The sequence below is a fragment of the Perca fluviatilis genome, chromosome 8 (genome assembly GCF_010015445.1).
Source record: "Perca fluviatilis chromosome 8, GENO_Pfluv_1.0, whole genome shotgun sequence".
Taxonomy (NCBI): Eukaryota; Metazoa; Chordata; class Actinopteri; order Perciformes; family Percidae; genus Perca; species Perca fluviatilis.
The window spans coordinates 34,612,608-34,635,212 of NC_053119.1; the positions used below are offsets into that span (position 1 = coordinate 34,612,608).

Genomic DNA, 22,605 nt, shown 5'->3' on the forward strand with positions numbered 1-22,605 from the left:
CAACAATGTTGTTCTTTTTGGTAGTTATTTAACTTGGTGCCAGAAAAACAAATCTTAATAGTCCCTAAGAAGAGATGGTACTCCACTCCTAAATATCAACGTCCACATGGGACAGCATACAATACACGAAAACAAGAAAAGATTCTCCAGGGGACAGATAGACCAGGCCATTACAACAAAATAACCGAGACACTAATATTAGGCCTATACCACTTTGGAACAAGTTCTCAATGAATTTGCTGTATATAAAATATTGCAAGTGCATGTTGAAATTGGGAGATAAGAATATGTTTATAGAATAATGCCCAAGTTTGTGAAAAGGAGTTTATTATTTGATAATCAATTGCATAATAAACCCCATTTTAGAAAACATGTTGAGAAATGAAAATTCCATTGATGTGGGGTTTTTAATGTAATCCAATTTATCTTAATGCGTTATTTACTCTGCGATAAATGAAAACTTAAACCACTGTTACTGTATACATTTAGAATTGTAGATTTGAGTATGATGAGTTTCATTTTTTCATAGAAAGTTTGTGAGCACAATATCAACAGATTTACATGTTGGACCAGCAAGATTAACTTTGTAAGCTTCGGACATACTCTCTGTGGGTTTAATGACAAAAGAAGTCACTGTATCTTCTAAAATAATTGGCAATTATAAACTTCATAAATCCCCAATTATTACAACACTATTTAAAGTGGCTATACGTAACTTTCTGTTTGTGTTGATTCTACCGCTTTCGACAAAAGCGGTATAGTGTTTTTACCACACGTTTTCTTTACGGTGCTGAATTACCCACTTGACATGAGGCGCACTTTATGGGAACAAGGAAAAATAAATGAATAAGCCAAAACAAACACGGACTACTGGGGGATGTAATTTAATGCCGGCTAGCCTACTGACATAAAACCACATCACGCATCGTAAAGTTATTTTATGAATGAAATAGACAATGAAATGAAATGAAATATTAGGTAAGAGGGCCATAGACGTTTTTGAATCATTTACAATCCCATAATTGTCTCCATCTGTTGATAGCCGAAGTTGACTCACGTTATATCGCTCGTTGTCTTTCACTTTCCCTTTTAGCTTTTAGTTGTTCCCTCATTTAGTTTCCTTCTTTTCTGTGATGGCCCTGCCCCAGTATGAGTCATAACTACAGTAGATAACTTCTAAAATAAAATTGAAATACAAGTAGGCCTTTATAAAGAAATCTCCTGCTACCTTTTACCTGTCCGGATACAATAACACAGGCTTTTCCAGTGTTACAGCGAAATCTGTGACCCTTCAGAATGTGTGCTATGTAGCGCCGTATACCTGCCGTAAATCATTTAGCGACTTTGCGGGAAAAATCGGACCCAGGCAGAGGCCTTACTAAAAGCTACATACATCACTGTTAGTCTTGTTTGCTGTTACAGGTCATTTATGACCATCAGATGAAAAAATGACACAGTTTTAGATACATTTAAAAGTTACATATTGTTACTTTAATTTAGAGCTTTGTTCCAATAACATCAATATGTTCAATGATTTCTGTATGCTGAAGCATTGAGCTATTGAGGTTCCAGTATGAGGTGTGGTTTGAGGAATTGGAGGAAGATAACAGAGGAAGCTTATACAAATATGAATTGAGTTCTAAGCAGTAAATGGTGAAGGAATATCAGCCTGTTCCTTAAATCATTCGATATTAACCAGTCTGACCAGATGAAAGACTTCTTAGGACACATTTCTCTCCACGTGCTACTAAATAAAATAAAGGTATTTGAGGGGTTGGGTTTGTTGTGTGCGGAAAAGGTCGTAAGGGAAGGAAGCAAAGAAAAAAAAAAATAAATTAAAATTTTAAAAAAAATAAAAGTATTTTGCTGGGGCGGGCGGGGGGGGGGGGGGGGGGGGGGGGGGGGGGGAAGGGGGGCGGGGGGCCCGGGGCCCCGGCTTTGGGGGGAGAAAAAAAGAAAGGGGGGGGGGGGGGGCCCCTTTCCTGGTGGTGGGGAAGGAAAGAAGGGGGCCTTTTTTTTTTTTTTTTCGACCAAAAAAAGGGCCCCCCCAGCAAAGAGAACATAATGGCTTTCAAACAAGCAAAGTGGCAGTTGGTCAAGGCCACACTCCCACTCTCCACCTTGCCTCCCCTCTCTCCTCCTCAATAGCTACAGACACTGAAATGGCACATACTAAGGAAAGGTCATTGTGGGACTGGCTCTAGTGGCTGTTATTCTGCATCAAGGCTGAATATCGGGAAAGAGACTTAAGATACAGTATTAGGGGACCACTAAGTCCTATATAAAAGCATCCAAAGAGTACCATGTCATGGGACCTTTAATCTTCAGTCCTGTCTAATGTTTTCAACCTTCCATTAAAATGTACCTTCTGAATACACAGAGCACAGTGGAGGGATCATATAACACATAGAGTAGCTTGGAAACACCTCAGAATGACTTGACTGTTTCCCAACATGTAAGATAAGATAAGATAAGCCTTTATTGTCATTGCACATACAACAGAACTGTGATTGCCATAACTGAAGGTCCATTAGAGATAAAAACAAGGTAAGGGATGAATAGATAAAAACAAGAATAATTGAAGACATTCGACACTAAGGACAGGTAAAATGTTCGACATGATGTATGATGCAAAGGTGTAATTGGGTTCAACACTGGGGGAGTTGAGAGCTCCACTTTTGAGCAAAATTGAAATTTTTAAACTTCATTTCCTGCATTGTGGTGCATTTTGAAAGTCCCTAGTGTCCCCTTTGCCCTGTGTTTCCTGTGTGTCTTTCCCCTGTCTGTGTAAGTAGGTCAGAGGCGGGACCTGTTGAAGGCGGGACGCCTCTCTGCTCATGCAGCAGCTCATCATTCTCAACAACTCTGCAGCACTACTGAACACCCACACAGGGGATTTCAGTTATCCTGGCTGATTAGACCTCTGCTCGGGTTAAAGGTGGGCATCAGCTTTGATGATAAATCTTCATCTACTATTAATGAATTTTAGCAATAAAAACAAAAAAGCCATTAAGACCTTGAAGTTGATAAATAAATATAATATGAAGTGATATGACATGATTTTATAAGGCTCTGGCATTATAAAATGTAAAGTTATCAGTCTATACACACCCACACAGTCCAGGGAAAAGGTCCAATCTGACAGCTTAACTCAAAACACCTGTGTGAGTGTTCAAAACCTTTAACTGAAATTACCTGTGTGGGTGTTCAGAGGCTTTTAAGCCCTGGTTCCGCACTTTGGCAGAGCGTCTCCCTGAGTGAGAACTAGACTCCAGTTATTGAGGGCACCTGGGTAGCTCACCTGGTAGAGCGCGCGCCCATATACAGACGCTTGGTCCTTGATGCAGCAGCCGCGGATTTGGTTCAGACCTGCGGCCCTTTGCTGAATGTCATTCCCCTTCTCTCTCTCTCCTCCTTTCATGTCTAAGCTGTCACAAATAAAGGCCTACAAAAATAATCTTTAAAAAAAAAAAGAAAAGATTCCAGTTATTATTTTGTCCTGGTTTCAGTTTCATTTGCTACTTTGCTCATTGATGTTTTTCGCGCCTCTGCTCAGAACCGCTCCGAACCAGCTCCAACCTGCCTCCTACCTGGTGCACTCCAACTAAAGACACGTGGCCTGCTTTATTCGGTGTCAGACCTGCTGCTTGCTCCAATGAGTCCTGCGTAACCACTGGTTTGAGGGTCTGGGGGATGTGTTGCCATTAGTTGTAGAGGCAGTGCACATTACATGTTTTTGCACTGTAAGTGAAAATAGGTTAGTTATTAATTTTAGCAATATTTTCCTGATAACCTGAGTAGGCCTACCTCAATATTTGGTCTGTACTGTACTTTATGTTCATGTTACAAGGCAAACAACTATTAAGTTTTTGTCATATTGCAATAGCCTGTTTACACTGATTATATACCAAACAACTAATCAAAGCTGATACTGTATGGTAATAAATAAATGAGTCATAATAACAAATTACTGTACATGCTTGGAATATCTTATATGTAGCTATGCTGTGTTCTGAGTTGCCTGGATGGAACGCAGCAGGTGATACAACACTCATTAGAACCACCAGAGACTTGAGACTTGACTTGGACTCGAGCTCAAAGACTTGAGACTTGACTTGAACTCCAGCTCAGAGACTTAAACTCCAGCTCAAAGACTTGAGACTAGACCTGGACTCCAGCTCAAAGAGTTGTGAGCATCTCTGCCTATACCTCCTTCCACAGGGAAGCAGGCTGAGCAAGTGACTTCTGTCAGGGAGGGATTAACACTTTTTGTAAGCTCTGCTAAGAGCTGATTATCACAAGGTGGCGGCTGTGGCTCAGGTTGTAGAGCTGTTGTCTACCAATCAGAACGTTGGTGGTTTGATCCCTGGCCCTGCAGTCCCAAGACGAAGCGTCCTCTGGCAAGATGCTAAAACCTGAATTTCTCCTGATGCTGTGCCATCGGTGTGTAAATGTGTGTGAATGTTTATCTGATGAGCAGATGGCACCTTGTATGGCAGCCTTGGCCACTTTGTATGAATGTGTGTGAATGGTGAATGGTTCCTGTACTATGTTAAAGCTAACCCTAACCCTCAACACAGAGACTTAAACACGGGCATATCTTCATATACAAGGCTATTTTTAGGTCTACTTCAATCCTACCTTCTGACCTATATCAGTGTTGGGACATACAATCTTCGTTTCCAGGATCCTTTCCTGCTGTCTGTTCCAAAGGTTAGAACTGAACTGGGGGAAAAGGCATTTAAGTTTGCTGCTCCCTCTACCTGGAACAAGTTACAGAAATCCATGAAACCTTTTGATCTGGTCTCATTGGTTGCTTTTTAGAGGATGTTTATTGACTCGGAGGAAGCCACTCTGTGGCCAAATCCGGCCCCTCGCAGATTTTTATCCGGCCCGCATATCAGTTTAGGTTCACAATAGACGTTGGCCCACATAGTTTTTGTAGCTTTTTTCATTGGTTTTTTTGCCACTTTTTCCAATGTTTTTTGCCCCGTTTTACGACGTTTTTGTTGCTTTTTTCAACTTCTTTTGCTGACTTTTTTGGGTCTTTATGTCGACTGAGCTGTAAGTGAGAAGAATATATGAGACATGCAATAATACAATAAAAGATGCTTGACTTTTACGATGAAATAATAGCATGTGAATAACCTAAATATGTCTGGCCCTGGATGTGATTCTTGTTTTGCAGTGTGGCCCTTCGTGGAATTGAGTTTGACACCCCTGCTGTAGATGTTTTGCCTGATGTGTTTAGGATTGTGGTTGACTTTGAGGGATTTGCTGATTCAGTTGTTTTATGTTTTTATGTATTTTGCGTTTGTACGTATGTGTGGTTGTACTGCTCCCTGTCTTGGCCAGGACACTCTTGAAAAAGAGATTTTTAATCTTTTTAATCTTTTCCTGGTTAAATAAACATAAATAATACTACACCAGGTACACCATCAAGCTGAACCCGGTGGTGCTGTTGCTGCCATATTGACCCTGGAAAAACGAAAATGAGAAAATGTACATGGAGCGCTCCGTACATCTCTGCCAGCCGTACTACCCTTAATGGTGTGCATGGTTATCATTGCCACTGTGACAGAGAGGTGTAATTCTAATCTGTGGTCATTTACAGTTGAGTCACAGTCACTCCATAATGCAATTGTACTGTATTTATTTTATTTTCTTGGCATTTGGTGTTTAATGTACAGTATATCAAACAAAACAGAGACACAATGGAAAGACCAATAAGATTTTGTTAATATTGCTCTTTATTTTTTAACTTATAAATGCGTATCCTTAAAATGCTATTGCAAATAATGTTGCACACCAGACTAAAAAGATGACTAATGGGCCAGAATGGCCTCCATCATACCAAATAAATCAATTACCAAAGCGTGTCATTCTTGTTCCTCCATGTTGAAGTAAACAAAACAGAACCTTTTGCCCCCTGATTGGATAGTTTGACTTCTCCTCCGATTGGATGGTCAGTGGGCAATGGGCTGATTGGCTAGTCAGCTCAGGGTCAACATTTTTGCTTGTAACTTGTAGCTTAGTCTGTAACTTCACACACTTTGTGAAATGTCACTATTGAAAATATTCCTCCACAATTTTTATTTACACATGCACAAAATAATTCTTCAGCTACAAAACATTTTACACATTTGCAAATTACTGTATATCTGTGCGCACAAAACCTTTTCACACAGGCACAAAATAATCCTACATCATTTCACAAGCTCAAAATATTTAAAAACCTTACTTGATTCCATACTCCTTTGAATACATAGGTAGGCCTGGTGGTAAGGACACATGTCAAAGCATGTCATGGAATCAACAAGTTCTCTAAAATATACATAAAAAAGACGTTGTTTGTCCAAGCCCTACTCAAACTACTCAGAAGTGTTTTCCTGATCTGACGCTCCCATCGACATAACATCATTTGTCTGTTCCTTTAAAAAGGTTACAAATCACTGTTGGAAAATAAATCGCTTTTATGACTTTACAATGCTATGGTTAAGGTTTGGTTCAATTTAAGCACAACAACATCTTGCTTTAGAGAAACATTATGGTTTGGGTTAAAATAAGTACTCTGTTTAGGCTACAGAAACACCATGGTTCTATTAAGGTTAGGGGATTTTTGTCGATGTTTTGTTTACCATTCCACTCACCCGGACCTCTGCTATACAGACTTGGCCACTGACTTCCTCCTTTGCTCTCATCATAATTTCTACAGACGATAGAGGGCATTGTCACTTGTAAACACATGTTGTTTTGGGGTACTTGCTGAAACGACTGATTTTCTTCCTGGGAGGACAGTCTCAATTCAAAAGTAAGTCTATATCTACTTAATGGAACACACCGTACATTAAAATCACATTTTAGCCTGTAACCTAAACTGATATAATGTAGATATGACGCCTGGCATAATTCACTGTGTGTTGTTAACTGTCATAGCTAGCATTTAGATAGTGACTGCTGTGAATAGGGCAGCTGACAACTAAGGAAAGAGCAAATGCCAGTTTGTGTGTCTGCAGACAGCATCACTGTGTTGCCCTGAGTTGGATCTTCATGCGATAAGGTTTGGGAGTCAGCGTGACCCCATAGACTGGAGTGTAGTCTGGCTCTCCTGCATCCTCAGGCCAGATGAACTTAAACTTCCTCAGCAGGGTCACCATGATGAGGAAGAGCTCCATACGAGCCAGACCCTCTCCGAGACACATACGAGGACCTAGGAAATAAAAAAGATCTCAAAGTCATCTAATGAAGCTTAGCACAAGTTCAATCATGAAGACTATCTTATGTTACTCACGCATTCTCATTACCCCCTCTTTCTCTCTCACCCTCTTCTCCCTCTTCCTCTTATCAGCTAATTAGGGGTGTTTACTCTTTTAGGGCGCTTTCACACCTATAGTTCGGTGGACTCAGTGCGATTCGGGGGTAAAGTTACAACATTGTTGCATTTTTCATTTGGTTCGGTTTGCTTTTACACTGTACTTTGTCAAACGTGCCAAACACTCACATGAGCGATTTGGTCGCTTGTTTATTGGACAGAATATCCAAAACTCACCGACAATTCTGGTCTCAGAAATAATGGAGCAACACCACATTTATAACATCTTGGGTTTTCTGGTTCTGCTTTAGGGTTTCTAATATTTTAGAAGAAGGCGATCAATGTGAGCAGCTGACACACAGTGAGTGAAGGAGAGAGAGAGATGACAATGTCACACAGACGACCAGCCATGGGGGCTCAGAACAGCTTATGGATATGAAAGTTATCATCCCTTAAATCATATACAAGTCCGTAAATTCTGTGCAAGGTTAAAATTGCAGGCTAGTAAATGCTCTGTTTTTGGTTTACTTCCTGTATTTGGGTCAGATCGCATTCTCACCTGAAGTGAACCGCACTCTATTCACTTGGAAACAAACCGAGACCCCCGTTTTCAAGCGGACAAGGGCTCATTTATTTGATCCACACCATAGTTCGGATGAGCTTTCACACCAGCCCAAACCAACCGGACTATCCGACCAAACGTTCCAGGGTTTGTTTTAAACGGACTAAACGAGGTAGGTGTGAAAGCAACCTTAGTTAAACTGCTCAGATTTAGCCAAAGTCTCTATCAGCAAATCATGTCCATGCTGTCAACATTTAACAAAAATGTCTCCTCTCTATTGCTGTCAGCTGTCATTTCAGTGTGAATCGTCGCAACCTTTCTCCACCCTGTCTTTAGTACATCATTTCCAGCGTCCAGGTCTGAGATCGCAATGCCCGCCCCACTTCTCAACGGTCCAGATTTCAGCCTCCTCTTCATTCATCACCACCACCGTCAGTGTCTGGACTCCATCATGGGTACCTTACACTACTCATGGCTTCTCTAAACCCTTTAAAATATGATGCCGTCACAATGGGGTCTAATCGCCAAAGACTTTTTTAGCTAACATCTATTGTGCATGTATTAATTAAATAATTGTTTACTTAAACTAGTCTCCTGACTGAACAACGGTTTGATTAAACCTACTCTGTCTGCATACCACTGAAGGTGTGATACAATTGAGATTTGTTTTGTTCATGTGCGCATACCTGCAGAGAAAGGCATGAAGGCCTCTGGTTTAACGAACTCTCCCTGGTCATTGAGGAAGTTGTCAGGGTTGAATTCATTTGGGAATTTCCATTGTCCCTCCTCATTCAGCACTGAGGTCAGGTTAGGGATGATCAGTGTGCCCTGAGGAGAAAATGAAGCAAAAGAGCAAAGGGCATAGAGGAAGGCAGAAAAACATTTGTTAGAGGATTTATTTAAAGATACAATATGTTAACATCTCTGCATTAAAATGTCTAAAAACGACCATACCTATGTTATATTTTTTTATGAGTTGTGTTCTGACACTATCCCAAATGTTTCCACCAAATTTCAAACCCAGAGAAATCTGTTATTTTATTTTTTTGACACAGGACGTTTCCTTTAGTCGCCTGTCAGTGGCGTCATATAACCTTTCACCCTCTAGTTACTCGTAACTTCCGTCAGAACACGGTCATCCAGATGATACGTACGTCAGAAAGAAATACTCGTAACCACACAGCATCATTTTGTGATTAATTACATGACACTTTTTGACACAGTAATACAACAGAAACCTTATTTATTGATACATTTCAATATTGATCCAGCTTAACATTACTACAATGTGCTGGTTGACAAGTAGCTAACGTTAATGCTTATACTTGGTGGGTAACATTATGAGGTTACAACATCGTTCAACACGCTCATAAAGTTATTTTTAGTAAGATTATTTTTACCACGGTTAACAGCACTGGGCTAACCCACGAATAACTTCACTAGTAACGTTAACGTTAGCTGCATAGATAGATGATTAATCTAATGCTAATTTAGCCAGCTAGCACACCCCGGTCGGTCTGCCTCACTCCCCCGGCAGAGAGACTTCAGTCAGGATGACAGCTGACACAGCTGATACCATTAGCCGCCAGTCAGCTAGCAGCCAGCCACTATCATTAGAGCAATCCAAACCCGGCCAATACTTAACTCCAGTGCCGGATGCTAACGACGCTAACGGCAGTTTAATGAAGCATCGGGAAACAGACCATATCAGACCCAGGCACCCGAGTAAGAACAATGTCGATCCATAATGTTAGCTACGTCTCTGTTAGCTCTACCGGTGTTCGAGCCAAAAATCTCCTCCCCGCGCAGTAACGCTCACCCATCTCCGGAAAAGTGCTTCTAATAGCCTTCACTCTCTCCGTCCAGAGCAACAGGATCTGTTGGTCTTTAACTGTCTATTGTGATCCATAGCGGCAGAAAGTTACATATTGTACGTTTAAGTAATCCAAGTAGGATTGTTTTCCTACCAATATTAAAGTAAGGTACAAACAGTATTGTAATCTGTTTGGAAAATCTGTAGTGTAGAAGATCTATTTCCACAGCGCTGTGGAGTAAGGTCTGGCTACACCACACATACATTCTGGAATAGGCGGGAAAAAAACTCTCTGGGTTGTTTGCATTTCCTAAAACCAATCACACGCATCAACGGTGGCTCTGAAAAATAGTCTCGGGAAGGAATTTGGTCTCGTAGAACCCTTTCAACCCACAAAAGAAAACGGCACATAAAATATTAAATGATGTAAGTAGTAACGTAGTTAAGAGTAGTAACGTGAGTAAATTAGCTGGATACATGGTTAAACTTAATTTGCTCTTACCAGTGTATCGCTGTGTGTACTTCGTCCATTGCAATCACCACCCAATCGGTCCCAAAATATCCCAGTTAGATAGAAAGTTAAATGCCGTAAACATATTCTTTGTAAAACTTTACAATCATTCACTGAAAAAAAACAATCAGGCCTGCCTTATTTCACGATTCAAAATTTTGTCAAAACTTTCCATTTACAACTATAGCGTTAGCTTGTTAGTTTGGGTTGTTCTAGTTGTTTCCTGTAGCGAAGGTGTTTTGACACAAATGGTGATGGCACAGTGGATATGACACATGCCTTTGGTGTGGAAGACCAGGGTTCGATTCCCACTGTGATACATCAACCAACGTGTCCCTGAGCAAGACACTTAACCCCTAGTTGCTCCAGAAGCGTGCAACCTCTGACATGTATAGCAAATGTAAGTCGCTTTGGATAAAAGCGTCAGCTAAATGACATGTAATGTAATGTAACAAATATAGCAGTAGGGGAGGGGCTTGTCCTGGTTATGTATTTCCTTGATCCAGACTAGAAAATCTGAACATTGAAAGACACTTAACTTTTTTCTTACACTTACTGCTGATCCAGTACAGTGAGGTTTCTTTCCACAGCACTTCACTATAGTGTTCACCATACCAGTTGCTTCTTACCCTGGGAATGGAATATCCCATGAGCTCTGTGTCTTTAGTCGTACAGTGAGGGACGCTGAGTGGAACAGTGTTGGCTATCCTCTGCACTTCATGGATCACAGCCTGGATGAAGAGAGATTTAAACATGTTCTTATGCTTTATGAGACTTGGGGCAGAAAAAAACTTTTTTGTATAAAAGTAGACCAATAAACTTGCAATATGGGAACCTGCCAGCAATATATTGACAACCAGGCAAACAACATCATGATAAATGTGGTTCAAAAGCAGTGATTATAATTAATTTACCCCAAGGACCCCAACATAAACAGATTATCTCACCAGATTTATTGTTTGATTTTAACAAGTTTGCAAATGATCCCCTACCTACCACTTAGACCCATGTGTACACATAAAATAAAAGTGAAAATTATTATGTCAAATAGGCCTGATGATTTACCTGCATGTAAGGCATGTTGTGTCTGTCGTCAAAACTGGCCCGATCCTTCCCTTCCAACACCTCGTCAATCTCCTGCTGACAACGCTCTGACAGATAGAGCAGAGCGATAACAATAATTCGCAATATAATTAAAATGTGAAGATGATGACACGATGAACAACATGACTGAGCGTGGGTGAATGGTAAACCTGGATGCAGGTGTATTAGTAAAAAATTCCATTTACTCTTGTAACTGAAATAAAGTATTTTTTTGGTGTACTTTTGAGTTAGGAACTACAAGGCTTGTCCGTCTTCCCACTAGAAAATAAGTCCCACAACACTCTTTGGCTATCATGTCATAGAAGTCTATCATTGGGCCACACCGAATCAAACTGAATCGTTCCATATTCAAATGTATTGTCCCTGAACCATATCATAGTCACTGTATCCAGATACACATTGGGTCGTCTTATCATGTAGAGATGAAAACACCTAATCACTGTAGCTATCTTGTTAAGTGCATTTTTCGTCCAGTGCAGCCATTGTATGTGTATTGTAGTAGGAGAGTTCAAATAGGCATCAGCCACCAGATGGTGTACTAATAGCTGGTATTTAAATAACTTAGTCGCATGTGGAAGCAGCATGTTCTCAAGGGTTATTTTCAGACGTGAACATTTGCTCAGTTCCGTATGTACAAAGTAAGGAATCAAATGTTTAATATGATATGAAGCTTCCATAATGGAGGCTTGTTGAGCTGGCACATATTCTGCTTTGGGCATTGGGACCAGGGGAGGTCTGGTTGTTGTCCCCTGTTGCTGCTGATACCTTGAATAGCTAGAAGGTGGAGCCTCCAGAACACAGATACATTTACATACAACGATTCATTTGTACAGCATAGTGCGTTATTGTGATTAGCGAGCTATGGAATTTAATTAACTATTTCAGAGGGGACACATTTGTGCTAAAGTGTGCCTTTACTGCAGAAATATGGTGTACCTGAGCTGCTGCTGTGATTTACAGTATACTGTCCTTTTATAACTGAATATATTTGCAGCAAAAAGTCAAGTGTATTATTGGTTGGTGTTGCGTCTTGTCACTGCCCTTTTCACGTGAAAACATTTTGAAATGTCTTTCATGAAAAATGCCCTTCTGTTTATGACTTTCATATAAATAATTCAACAGCATGAAATGAATAGATACAACTTTTAGATAGAAAGACAATGGTAGAACTATGGAGCCGATGGCAATTTACATGTGCTTGCATACCTTGTATGTGTGGGTAGGTCATAAGGTAGAGGAAACCAGTAAGCAGGGTGTTGGAGGTAGTGTCTGTCCCAGCAAAGTGAAGATCTAGAGCGTACATCCTCAGTTGTTCTTCTTCAAAGGAAGAACCATCATCGCCTCTCTTAAAAAATGGAGAATGATTGTTTTAATACAAACAGACATTAAATGCAATAATGCCTTACTGATACACACAAATACACACTATGGGGCAAAACTATACACGCTTGTGGACATGTGCGTACATTTGGTAGTGAGCTGAACTCTTAACACGCTACACACACACACACACACACACACACACACACACACACACACACACACAACACACACACACCTTATCCATTTCATCCAGATAGCAGTCAACAAAGTCTCGTGGCTCTCCAGGGACTCGGGTCTTCTTGTGCTCTTTCATCAAACGAATCGCAAGATTCTGACAAGTCTGAAAAACACTCAAGTTCAACATTCATAATTTGTATTAATTTAAATGTATTTCCATTCCACTGCACAAATTACTTTTTTTTTTTAAATGTTGTCACTGTATGTATGTGTGTGAGGTTAGTAAAAACATCCATTGTACCATTAATGTTTTTCTTTGTTTTATGTTTAATCCTTAATTATATTTCTTTTACAATTTAGACTTTTTCCATGATTTAATATAGATATTTACATTAAATCTTTAGGTACAATTAACATACCTCAACATTTTTAAAGGCCTTGGCGAAGGGCAGCGGCAGGCCACGAATAATGGGAAAGGAGTCATAGAGCTGTAAAAGAAGATACATCATTAGTTCATTTCAATCCAAACCATAGCCTGTATAAAATATGGAAGTAGTTTCCATAACGTCAGCCATAGGTTTCTGAAGAGCCAAAATGAAGCTCCAAGTGGGTGACTCCTGTTGGCTCCGACAGTCAAGGTCTTGGCAGTGGGTTACGCTGTCTAACTCTCGGCTGTGATGGGCCTGATCAATGAAAAGGCTTACCTGAGAGATGTAGAGGACCAGACCCACTGGTGTCAGGAAAACAACCTACTCATGAATTTCAGATATACTAAAAAAATGATTGTGGTAGGAAGAAGCTGGAAAGGAACTTGGCCCCCCTTAATATCAGGTACTAGGTGAAGAGGGTGAACAGCTTCAAGTACCTTGGTGTCCGCATTACAGAGGGTCTGACTTAGGCACTACATACTGACTCAGTGGTCAAAAAGGCAAGGCAGAGACTGTTTAAGAAATGTTGGGTATCCCCTTAAATACTGAGCATTTTTACCTCTCCATCAATGAGAGCTGCCTTGTACAGAAATGGGACCAAGCAAGAGAGCCCTGCAAAGAGTGGTTTGTTCGGCTGAACACACAATCAGTGGTGCCCTACCTTGCCAAAAGAATATTTACACCAGGCGTTGCAAGAAAAAGGCTAGGAGATTCATTGAAGACCAAAACCACCTTGCAAACAGCCTGTTCTCCCTGTTGAGGTCGGGAACAACATACCTGATACATCAGGCAAGTACTGAGAGGCTAAAGAGTAGCTTCTACCCTCAGGCCGCTAGGATCCTAAACGAGGAATTGTACCTCATACAATTTCATGTGATAAATGTGTGACAAATAAAATTGGGCCTAGCATGCATTTTACCCTTTGGGGTGCTTTGGGAATTACAGTGTCTTTGTCTTATTTGTGCAGGTTTAGCAGCTGCAAAAGTGCAATCCTTTTGTGAATTTGAACATTAATCTTGTTGATATTTCTAAGCCAGGTTGTAAGGCAGAAACATGCTTTGACTCACCATAGCCCATGGTCCATTGGATATCTTGGCATTCTCAGTAAAGCATTGAACAATCACTTTGATGAACTCATCATCATACTCGTAGCGTGTACCAAACAGAACCTGGCAGATGATGTTGGAGGCCGCATTATGAAACATAACGTGAGGATTAAATGGTTTGCCTGTAAAGACAATGTTGACATGAAGTATAAAATAGCATTGTACAAGAATACAAGAGAAAACATAGCACAATGCAACATTAATTTATATTAATGAAAATGTATGATCAATGCCCACCTTTTTATATTATCAAACAATATTAGAGTATTTGTGCTGCTCAGATTTCCCTGATTAAAGTTAACCCTCCCATCCGTATGAAGATTGTATGGACCTTCAGATGACATACCAATGCTCTTTTCCAGTGTATCAATGGTGTAATCTATCTCTCCATGAATCCTCTCCTCCATGGAATTCTTCCCCATACCGAAGTTCCTCAAGGTTGTCAGAGCAAAGCGACGATGCTCCTTCCAACTAGAGCCATAATCTGCCAAAATCACACCTAGGTATAGTATAGTGACACAAAGAGCATACAGTATTAGTTTACATGTCATCTAATGTCAAATATTGTCAAAGTATCACTGTCCATTGTGAGCATTGCTGTTCTATTCCAGAGCGTATGTACTTTCCAACCTGTTTTAGTATTAACTCTTCACAGCATATTAATATATATTCTTTTTTTAACTTTCAAACCTGAGACAGCTCTATGAGGGCGGCTCTATGAGAAACAAGATTCAAATCAGTTAAGTTTATTCATAGTAATTTTGAGAAACTATCGCCTTCCTGCGATTAGAACATTCTGGTAATAGTTTGTCATCTCAGGCCATCTATTAGCAAATGATATGCAATGGCTATTTCACATTTTGCTACAAGCAAATACTAGAAATTCTCCCAGTCATTGTTGTATGACTTTAAGCACAAAAAGCTTTTGATCAGTCTTGTCGAACTAGACCTGCAAGCAGGTGTGAACGGGGTCCAAAGCCCCCTGGCGCAAGTCGCCCCCGGCGGACTGTGGAGGTGATGCAAGATGGACCTGCATGCCCATGGACGGGATGCTTGTTGCAGGTTTAGAGAAGAGTAGTTGGAACTGGAACCTGGAACTGGCCAGGAGGTGACTGCCGATACCTTAGCCAGGTTCGCCTACACTCTACATTGAGCTGCGACGTAAGCCAGAAAGGCGATGAGGAGGCATGGAACTCACACTTCTCAGCCTTGACGAAGAAAGAGTTCTCCAGTAAGCTTTGCAGGACTGACTGGACATGGTAGACATGCTACTCTTAGGACTTGGACATGATAGACGAATACATAGCGATGTCTCTCGGCACGTCATTAATCAGAGCTTGGAACATGGTGGGGATGTCAGACCAAAGGGCATGACTAGGTATTCAGTTTCCAGTAAGGGTAATGAAAGCAGTTTTACACTTGTCACCCTCTTGCATCCTGGCCAGATGATTGGCATACAGAGGTCAAGCTTAATTAAGATGGTCACCCCCTGGAGCAATTCAAAGGCGGAGAAGATGAGAAGGAGTAGGTAGCAGTTCTTGATAGTTCTTAAAAAGCCTTGTTTGGAAGAGGGGTCTTTGGTTGGAGAAAGACAGAGAGGAAGTATGGCTCACCAGTAATCTACCCCGTACTGGTGAGCCCTGTCTTTTGATTGACAGCAGGCATAGTTGCCAGCCTGACCACAGTATATGCAGAGATTAGCCTGTCATCGACGCTCCTTCTCTTCTGGAGTTAGACAGGTGCACACCAAGCTGCATGGGTTCAGGCCCTCCTGGCTGCAGCCCCGCATATACGTTGTGAATCCACGTGGTCGAATGGGAGGTTGGCGGCTAATAGGGTTCTGCTTCTTCTTCGAGCCTGTTTGTACTGTAAGTACTGTTTGTAGGTTGTTGCCTGCTGGACGTTAGCGATGGTGGGCGGCAAAGTGGTGTGTGCTGGGTTCTAACTGGCCAGACTGTACTGTTACGAGTGAGGATAGGACCCAAATGCATCACAGAAAACTAGCACAGTTGTTGTTAATAACCTTTATTTTTTGTCAGCAGGAAACACACAAGCACTAACTTCTACGGCACTCTTGACTTGATTGCTGGGAATCGGAGTCTTTGATTGCAACAGTGGAGGTCTGGTTTCCAGGAACACGGCAAGGCAGGAGAAACAAGAACAGGCAGGGTTGGTAACAGAGACTCAAACTGAGTGAGTGAACTGGGGAGGCTTAAGTAGTGACTTGATCGCAGATGACTAGTAGCTGTGTGTCCAGGTGAGCAGAGTGGCTGATGAGGTGGGAGTGGCCAGTTGACAGAGTGGAGCAGAGGTAGGGTAAGTGGAAAATTAGCAAGCAGCAGGTCAATGAGGTTGTGACACTAGATCTCAACTTCATGCGAATGAGGAGCGGTTAACGCAATGCCCCATCTCTCTCACGCGGCACAAACCAAAATGTATTGCACAGCTGCTGGGAAGCGTGGAAAAGATGGTTCATGTGGACACGTACCATAAGGTATGAATGGAACTGCGTGTGTGTCCGCATGACCAGTACCAGTCCGCGGAAGCTAAATGCGAAAAGTATGTTCGATTCTGAGGCTTTAGTCAGTTTTGGCCCTACCTACTTTTCTGAAAACTGAATAGTACAGTTTACAAACATACACACGTTACAAAACTTATGCTTGTTTCCCTACTTTTGAGTTGTGTGGTGTTGGTAATCTGTAGTATTTTGTTATAAACTATTGGATATTGAAAATGAAAAAAAGACTTATCATGAAATATGTTTGCCATATTTATTTTATAATACACTATTCTTTTGATAATTACTGATTTTCACACAATATCAAAAGACATACATCATTTAGTGCACACTTTGTTTTTCTTAGAATGGCAAAGGGAACCCTTCAGCCAAGGTGCTTGTTGCTCCCTTTTCACTATTTCCCAGCATGCTGCAGCATGTGTGCCGTTGATCGAGCTCATTTTCATTTACTGTGATACAGCAATAATGGCAATAAAAACTTGCACAACTATATGTTTTAAGATATATAGTAATCATGGTACTTGACCCATCTCTGCAAACAGTACATGCATAGAAATGTATACATTACTGTCATTACAGTATGTACTCTCTTTTTTAATTAGCTAAGTTTGATAATACATTGCCTGCCCTATAACATATCATGACTGTTACCTTTCTTCTGGGTGTCATTGACAAACAGGTCTTGGGGTCGTCCAGCAAAATCAGTGCCCTTGGACATCATAGCCTCCTTCATGGCCTTCATCCCATTGATGATTATAGCTGGTCTGGTACCGAGGAACAGACTGTAGACATTTCCATATGACTTCCTCAGCTGGCAGAGAACAAGATAACATGTCAGTGTTTAAAAAAAAAAAAAGAAAAAAAAATATATATATATATATATATATATATATATATATATATATATATATATCCCCTCCATAACCTCCACTCCTCCAACAGAAACCTCCTCTCCCCACCACAAGGACCAAGCACCGTACCTGGGTTGACAGAATTTTCACCATTGCAGCCCCCTCCCTCTGGAACTCTCTAGCCATACACATACAGGACTTTACTGACCTGGACACATTCAAATCACTTATCAAAACATACCTATTTTGATAAGCATTCACCCTAAAATAATATCACATTTCATCTACTGTTATTTGCTGGTGTTATTGCTTCCCTTGTTGTTAATGTGCTGGTTTTATTGTAAAGTGTTTTTGTGTACTATAAAAAGCGCTATATAAATAAAATGTATTATATTATTATTATACAAGTAACTAACCCTTTTTACCTAAATTGTATTGAGATATCAGCAGTGGAGATCTAAAAATCTCTTCACAAATATATGCTTCACAAGTATTCTACTGTTGTGTATGTTAGACAACACACAATGTGTATGTCCTGTATATGGTGCCATTTTTGTAGCAAAACCATTTGCAAATGTGTGTGGAGACTTATGCAACTGAATCTGGTTACACTTTATAATAACCATCACTAATAAATGGTAAATTGAAAGTTAAAGAAACTTTAGTTATTTTTCTGCTAACAAACAATGAAATAATGATTGTTAACTAATTAGTAAGGTTATAATTTATGTTATGTCATTATTAATGTAATATACTTAGCAAAAAAAGAAACGTCCTGTCACTTTCAACTGCTTTTATATTTTAAGCAAACTTAAAGTGATGGTTCGGAGTAATTTCACCCTAGGGTCCTTTGCACCATGATCTCGAGCCAAACACCCCCCCAGAAGCTTTTTTCACCTGGGTCGAACATTGGGAGCGTTAGCGTAGAGTAGCGTTATCAGCTGAATAGCTTAGCGCAGAGGCTAATGGATCCGAAGTGTCTCTTAACATTACCCCACTAATAATGCCGAATGATACCAAACGTCTACAGTAGTACAAATAGGTTATGCACTCATAAAACGATGGATTGTAAAATTTGTAAGTACACCAGAAGTTTATGTAAATAACACTTGCCTGCTGGCTTCTGCTCTCTGCTGCTGCTGCTGCTGTTACTACCGGGCAGTAAGAGTGCTTAGGGACATCTACAAATTACAACACCGAAAAGAGATGCAACAAAAATATTTATTAATTTAATGATTAAATAAGGTAATGTCTCCAAACTTACCTCAATTATTACTTGTTATACTACAGCACTTACTTTAAAAAATAAGTTAAATTAAAAAATATTTTTGTTGCATCTCTTTCGGTGTTGTAATTTGTAGATGCCCTAAGCACTCGTCTTACAGCAACAACAACAACAGCAGAGAGCAGAAGCCAGCAGGCAAGTGTTATTTACATAACCTTCTGGGTTCTTACAAACTTTACAATCCATCGTTTTATGAGAGCATAACCTATATATACTAGTGTAGACCTTTGGTATCATTTCGGGCATTATTAGTGGGGTAATGTTAAGAGACACTTCGGATCCATTAGCCTCTGCGCTAAGCTATTCAGCGGCTAACGCTACTCTACGCTAACTCTCCTAATGTTAGACCCAGGTGAAAAAAGCTTCTGGGGGGTGTTTGGCTCGAGGTCATGGTGCAAAGGACCCTAGGGTGAAATTACTCCGAACCATCACTTTAACATATGCAAATACTTGCATGAACATTAAAAGATTTAACAACTAAGACATAAACTGAACAATTGTGGAAAAATGGAATAATGTGTCCCTGAACAAAGGGGGGGTCCAAATCAGAAGTAGCCCTCAGTATCTGTTATAAATGTAGATAGTTAATACTTTGTCAATGGAAAAATAATTGTTTTGTAAACCATCTATAAACATTATTTGGATGGCTATCATACAGTTGCAACTAATGCTTATAATACATAGTTAATGATTAATAATTTAGCCCCATTAAATCTTTTTTTGGTGATCTATACAAGAGATGATTATCCAATTATTTGTGCACTGATAATAGCTATCTAAATCTTCATAAATGATTTACATAGTCTTAATTAACTATTAACAAGGTATAATATTCATCAAATGCAACTTTCTAATAGCCATCCAAATAATGTTTATTAACGGCTTATGAACAGTTTCTTAATGATTAACAAATACTTAATATAACATATCAGATATTGTTATTTGTGCAACAATAAACTGTTAAAATAAAATAAATTATAGCATAATTAAATATCATTTCATTGTTAGTTAACAATAAAATAACTATTAACTTAAGTTTAATAATCCATCAATTTATCATTTATTAGCAATAGTTATTATAGAATGTTAACCTGCATGTCAGTCCGTGTGTGCCTTATCCAGTTCCTATGTGTGTAAAATCCTCTCTAAATACGTACTGAGATTTGTGAATCTGTACAGTTTAAAGTCGTTTTAATATTTCAGTTTTTCCATTATTATTAGCAAAACATCCATCATGGCGGGACGTTTACGGTCCAAGATTGGGTTTTTTGTAGAGCAGAGTGAGTTGGATATGTGACATTTCAAGTCAATCGCACTTACAGTGTAAAAGGCGTGGCATTTGGGGCGTTAACTACAGTGCTACTATGTGGCTGATTGGGCTCATATTTATTGTGAAGCATTTACACATGATTTCCAGTTATGGTGAAAAGGATGACCGATAAGACCCTATCAAGCGGCGAAACACTGGCGTCAGTGTCGGTGTTGCCAAAGGTCTTATTGACTTTTCAGCCAATAATATCCATGTACGCACCTACAGATTTGTCTACACATATACAGTTGTTCTACTCTCTACACATTTGGAAATATTGTTGCTACAGTGGCCCCATACCTGTACTGCATGGGTTGGCTAATAGCCCAAGTGCACAGGCAGTAAACTTTGTACAGTCAACCTGCTGTGAGTAACCTTTACCCTCAGAAGCATATTGTGCAAAGATTTTAGTGACTTTCCCACATCTTTATATTTTACACTAAAAGTGCAGTGCCACAGCAGTTTAGAAACTTTTATTATTCGGAACAGTAGCAGAAATGCCACAAGTGTAAATATTCAACCATTGTAGATACATTTTAAGTAGCTACTAATAATAGTAATTACATCAATGTCATAACAATTTCAGTGGCCACAAGTGTAAGTATTGCACCATTGTAGACACATTTTAGGTAACTACTATAGTTTAGTAGTAATTACATCAATTCATCAAATCATCAATCAAGTGTTTTTTCTTACCCTCTCAAAGTCCTTCAGTGGGTTCTCTAGGCTCAGGTGCAAAATGTTCCCTAGTATTGGCAGGATAGGGGGTCCTGGTGGAAAGTTTTTAGGCCTCTGGGATTTGAGTAGAAGAATGAGAAAAACAACACAGAGCCATAGCAGGATGATAGAGGCAAACATGGTTAAATGGATGTGGCTAAACTGAAGAGGAAAGCTGACTGACTTGCTTTCAGTGTAGCTCAGTTTTTAGTCCGGCCCCTTCTGGTTGTGTACCTTGCTCCCTTGTATTAAAGGTGAATGGGAACATCTAACAGAAACAGGTCACACACTTTTAGAGGCACAAGTTGACACAGACTTTGGTTTGAATTATCCACTATAAACACTATACTCAGGTTATATATTGCTAAATTTGTTTTAAACAAGCAAATTTAGCTAATGGCATGGCTTGTCAATAGTGAAATAAATCAATGCGTTCCAGCCAGTGGTGCAATGTAATCCAAGCACATTAACTGAATTCCTATACTTGCACATTTGAAGTATTTTCTTTTTTATACCACTTTCTTGTCACAGCCCTTTCTGTGACCTCTAGACTTGTCCCTGGCCCCTCCTATTTGTGTGTGTGTGTGTGTGTGTGTGTGTGTGTGTGTGTGTGTGTGTGTGTGTGTGTGTGTGTGTGTGTGTGTGTGTGTGTGTGTGTGTGCATGTTTCGCAGCAGGGGCGTGACTCAGCAATCTTTACATGGCACACCTGACTCTTATCAACCATCAAGCTCAGTATCAGAACCCTGGCTCTCCACTCACTCATCACCAGATTGTTCTGCTCTCTATGTGGAAACTCTCCAGGCCCTTGTATAGTGAAAGAAACTTGATTTACTCTGTTGGGGTGATTGTGCTGAAAATATTCTCACCCGTTGTCTCTTCCACCTCCAGTACCTGCCAGAACCTGAGCTGAGCCTGCCACCTGCCATAACATGCCACCAAACTCACCAGCCTGCACCAGTCCCCTGCCACAATATGCCAGATCACCTTCCACCTGGATAGCCATCTCACCTGCTGGCAGGTATTGGCTTAAGCCAAATAAAGAATCTTCTACACTAAATCCAGTGCGTCAGCATCTGAATCTGCCTTGGGGTCTAAACAGAGCTAAATCAAATCGTAATATTTCTTTTTTTCTTCTGCTCATTCAGTGGAAAATGTACTTTTGTACTCTACTTCAATTATTTGACAGCTTGAGTTAGTTGACAAATTAGACGTTTGCATAGAAAACATATGAACAGCTTACAAATATGTTTTTTTCTAAATAAAAATATCCAACAGTAAATTCAACTGAAACACATAATTGATTAAGCGAATAGTCGATTGACAGACTATTCATTGGCAACTATTTTCATAAATGTGTAAGTAATGCAAACGATGCCAAACATTTCAGTTCAAGCTTCTCAAATATTTGCCGCTTTTCCATTGATTATTAATAATTTTGAGGTTTGGACTTTTAGTTGGAATAAACACAGAATGCTTTATATATTAATGCATGAGTAAAAAACAGACAAAAATAAAACAAGATGGGCTACTATCGTATTCAAATGAAGATATATTTGCAAAAAGAAAATTCAAATATGTTCGGTAATT

At 39.9% G+C, this 22,605-nt stretch overlaps 1 protein-coding gene across 2 annotated transcripts; it reads right to left on the minus strand.

Annotated features, from left to right (window-relative positions):
• Nucleotides 1-5,694: 5,694 nt before the first annotated feature.
• LOC120563674 (cytochrome P450 2F2-like) lies at nt 5,695-21,202 on the minus strand. 2 transcript variants are annotated; one of them, XM_039808021.1, is made up of 11 exons: nt 17,835-17,906; nt 17,506-17,665; nt 14,683-14,835; nt 14,298-14,458; nt 13,222-13,290; nt 12,861-12,965; nt 12,509-12,647; nt 11,264-11,349; nt 10,828-10,929; nt 8,561-8,702; nt 5,695-7,210 (listed from the first exon to the last, which is right to left on the minus strand). In XM_039808021.1, exons 1-11 carry the CDS (start codon nt 17,895-17,897, stop codon nt 7,023-7,025), a joined length of 1,368 nt encoding a protein of 455 aa, XP_039663955.1. In that variant the 5' UTR covers nt 17,898-17,906; the 3' UTR covers nt 5,695-7,022. The 2 variants fall into 2 exon arrangements, with proteins under 2 accessions (XP_039663955.1, XP_039663954.1); XM_039808020.1 differs by lacking the exon at nt 17,835-17,906 and adding an exon at nt 20,996-21,202 and having other exon boundaries at nt 5,696-7,210.
• Between the last annotated feature and the right edge of the window lie 1,403 nt (nt 21,203-22,605).

Excerpts from the sequence above, each read along its gene's own strand:
- LOC120563674 (XM_039808020.1), bottom strand. The coding sequence starts at position 21,157 with ATGTTTGCCTCTATCATCCTGCTATGGCTCTGTGTTGTTTTTCTCATT. Across the intron at positions 12,648-12,860 it reads ATCTGGATGAAATGGATAAG|AGAGGCGATGATGGTTCTTC; the intron begins GTGTGTGTGTGT and ends CCATTTTTTAAG. Across the intron at positions 10,930-11,263 it reads ACAACATGCCTTACATGCAG|GCTGTGATCCATGAAGTGCA; the intron begins GTAAATCATCAG and ends CTCTTCATCCAG.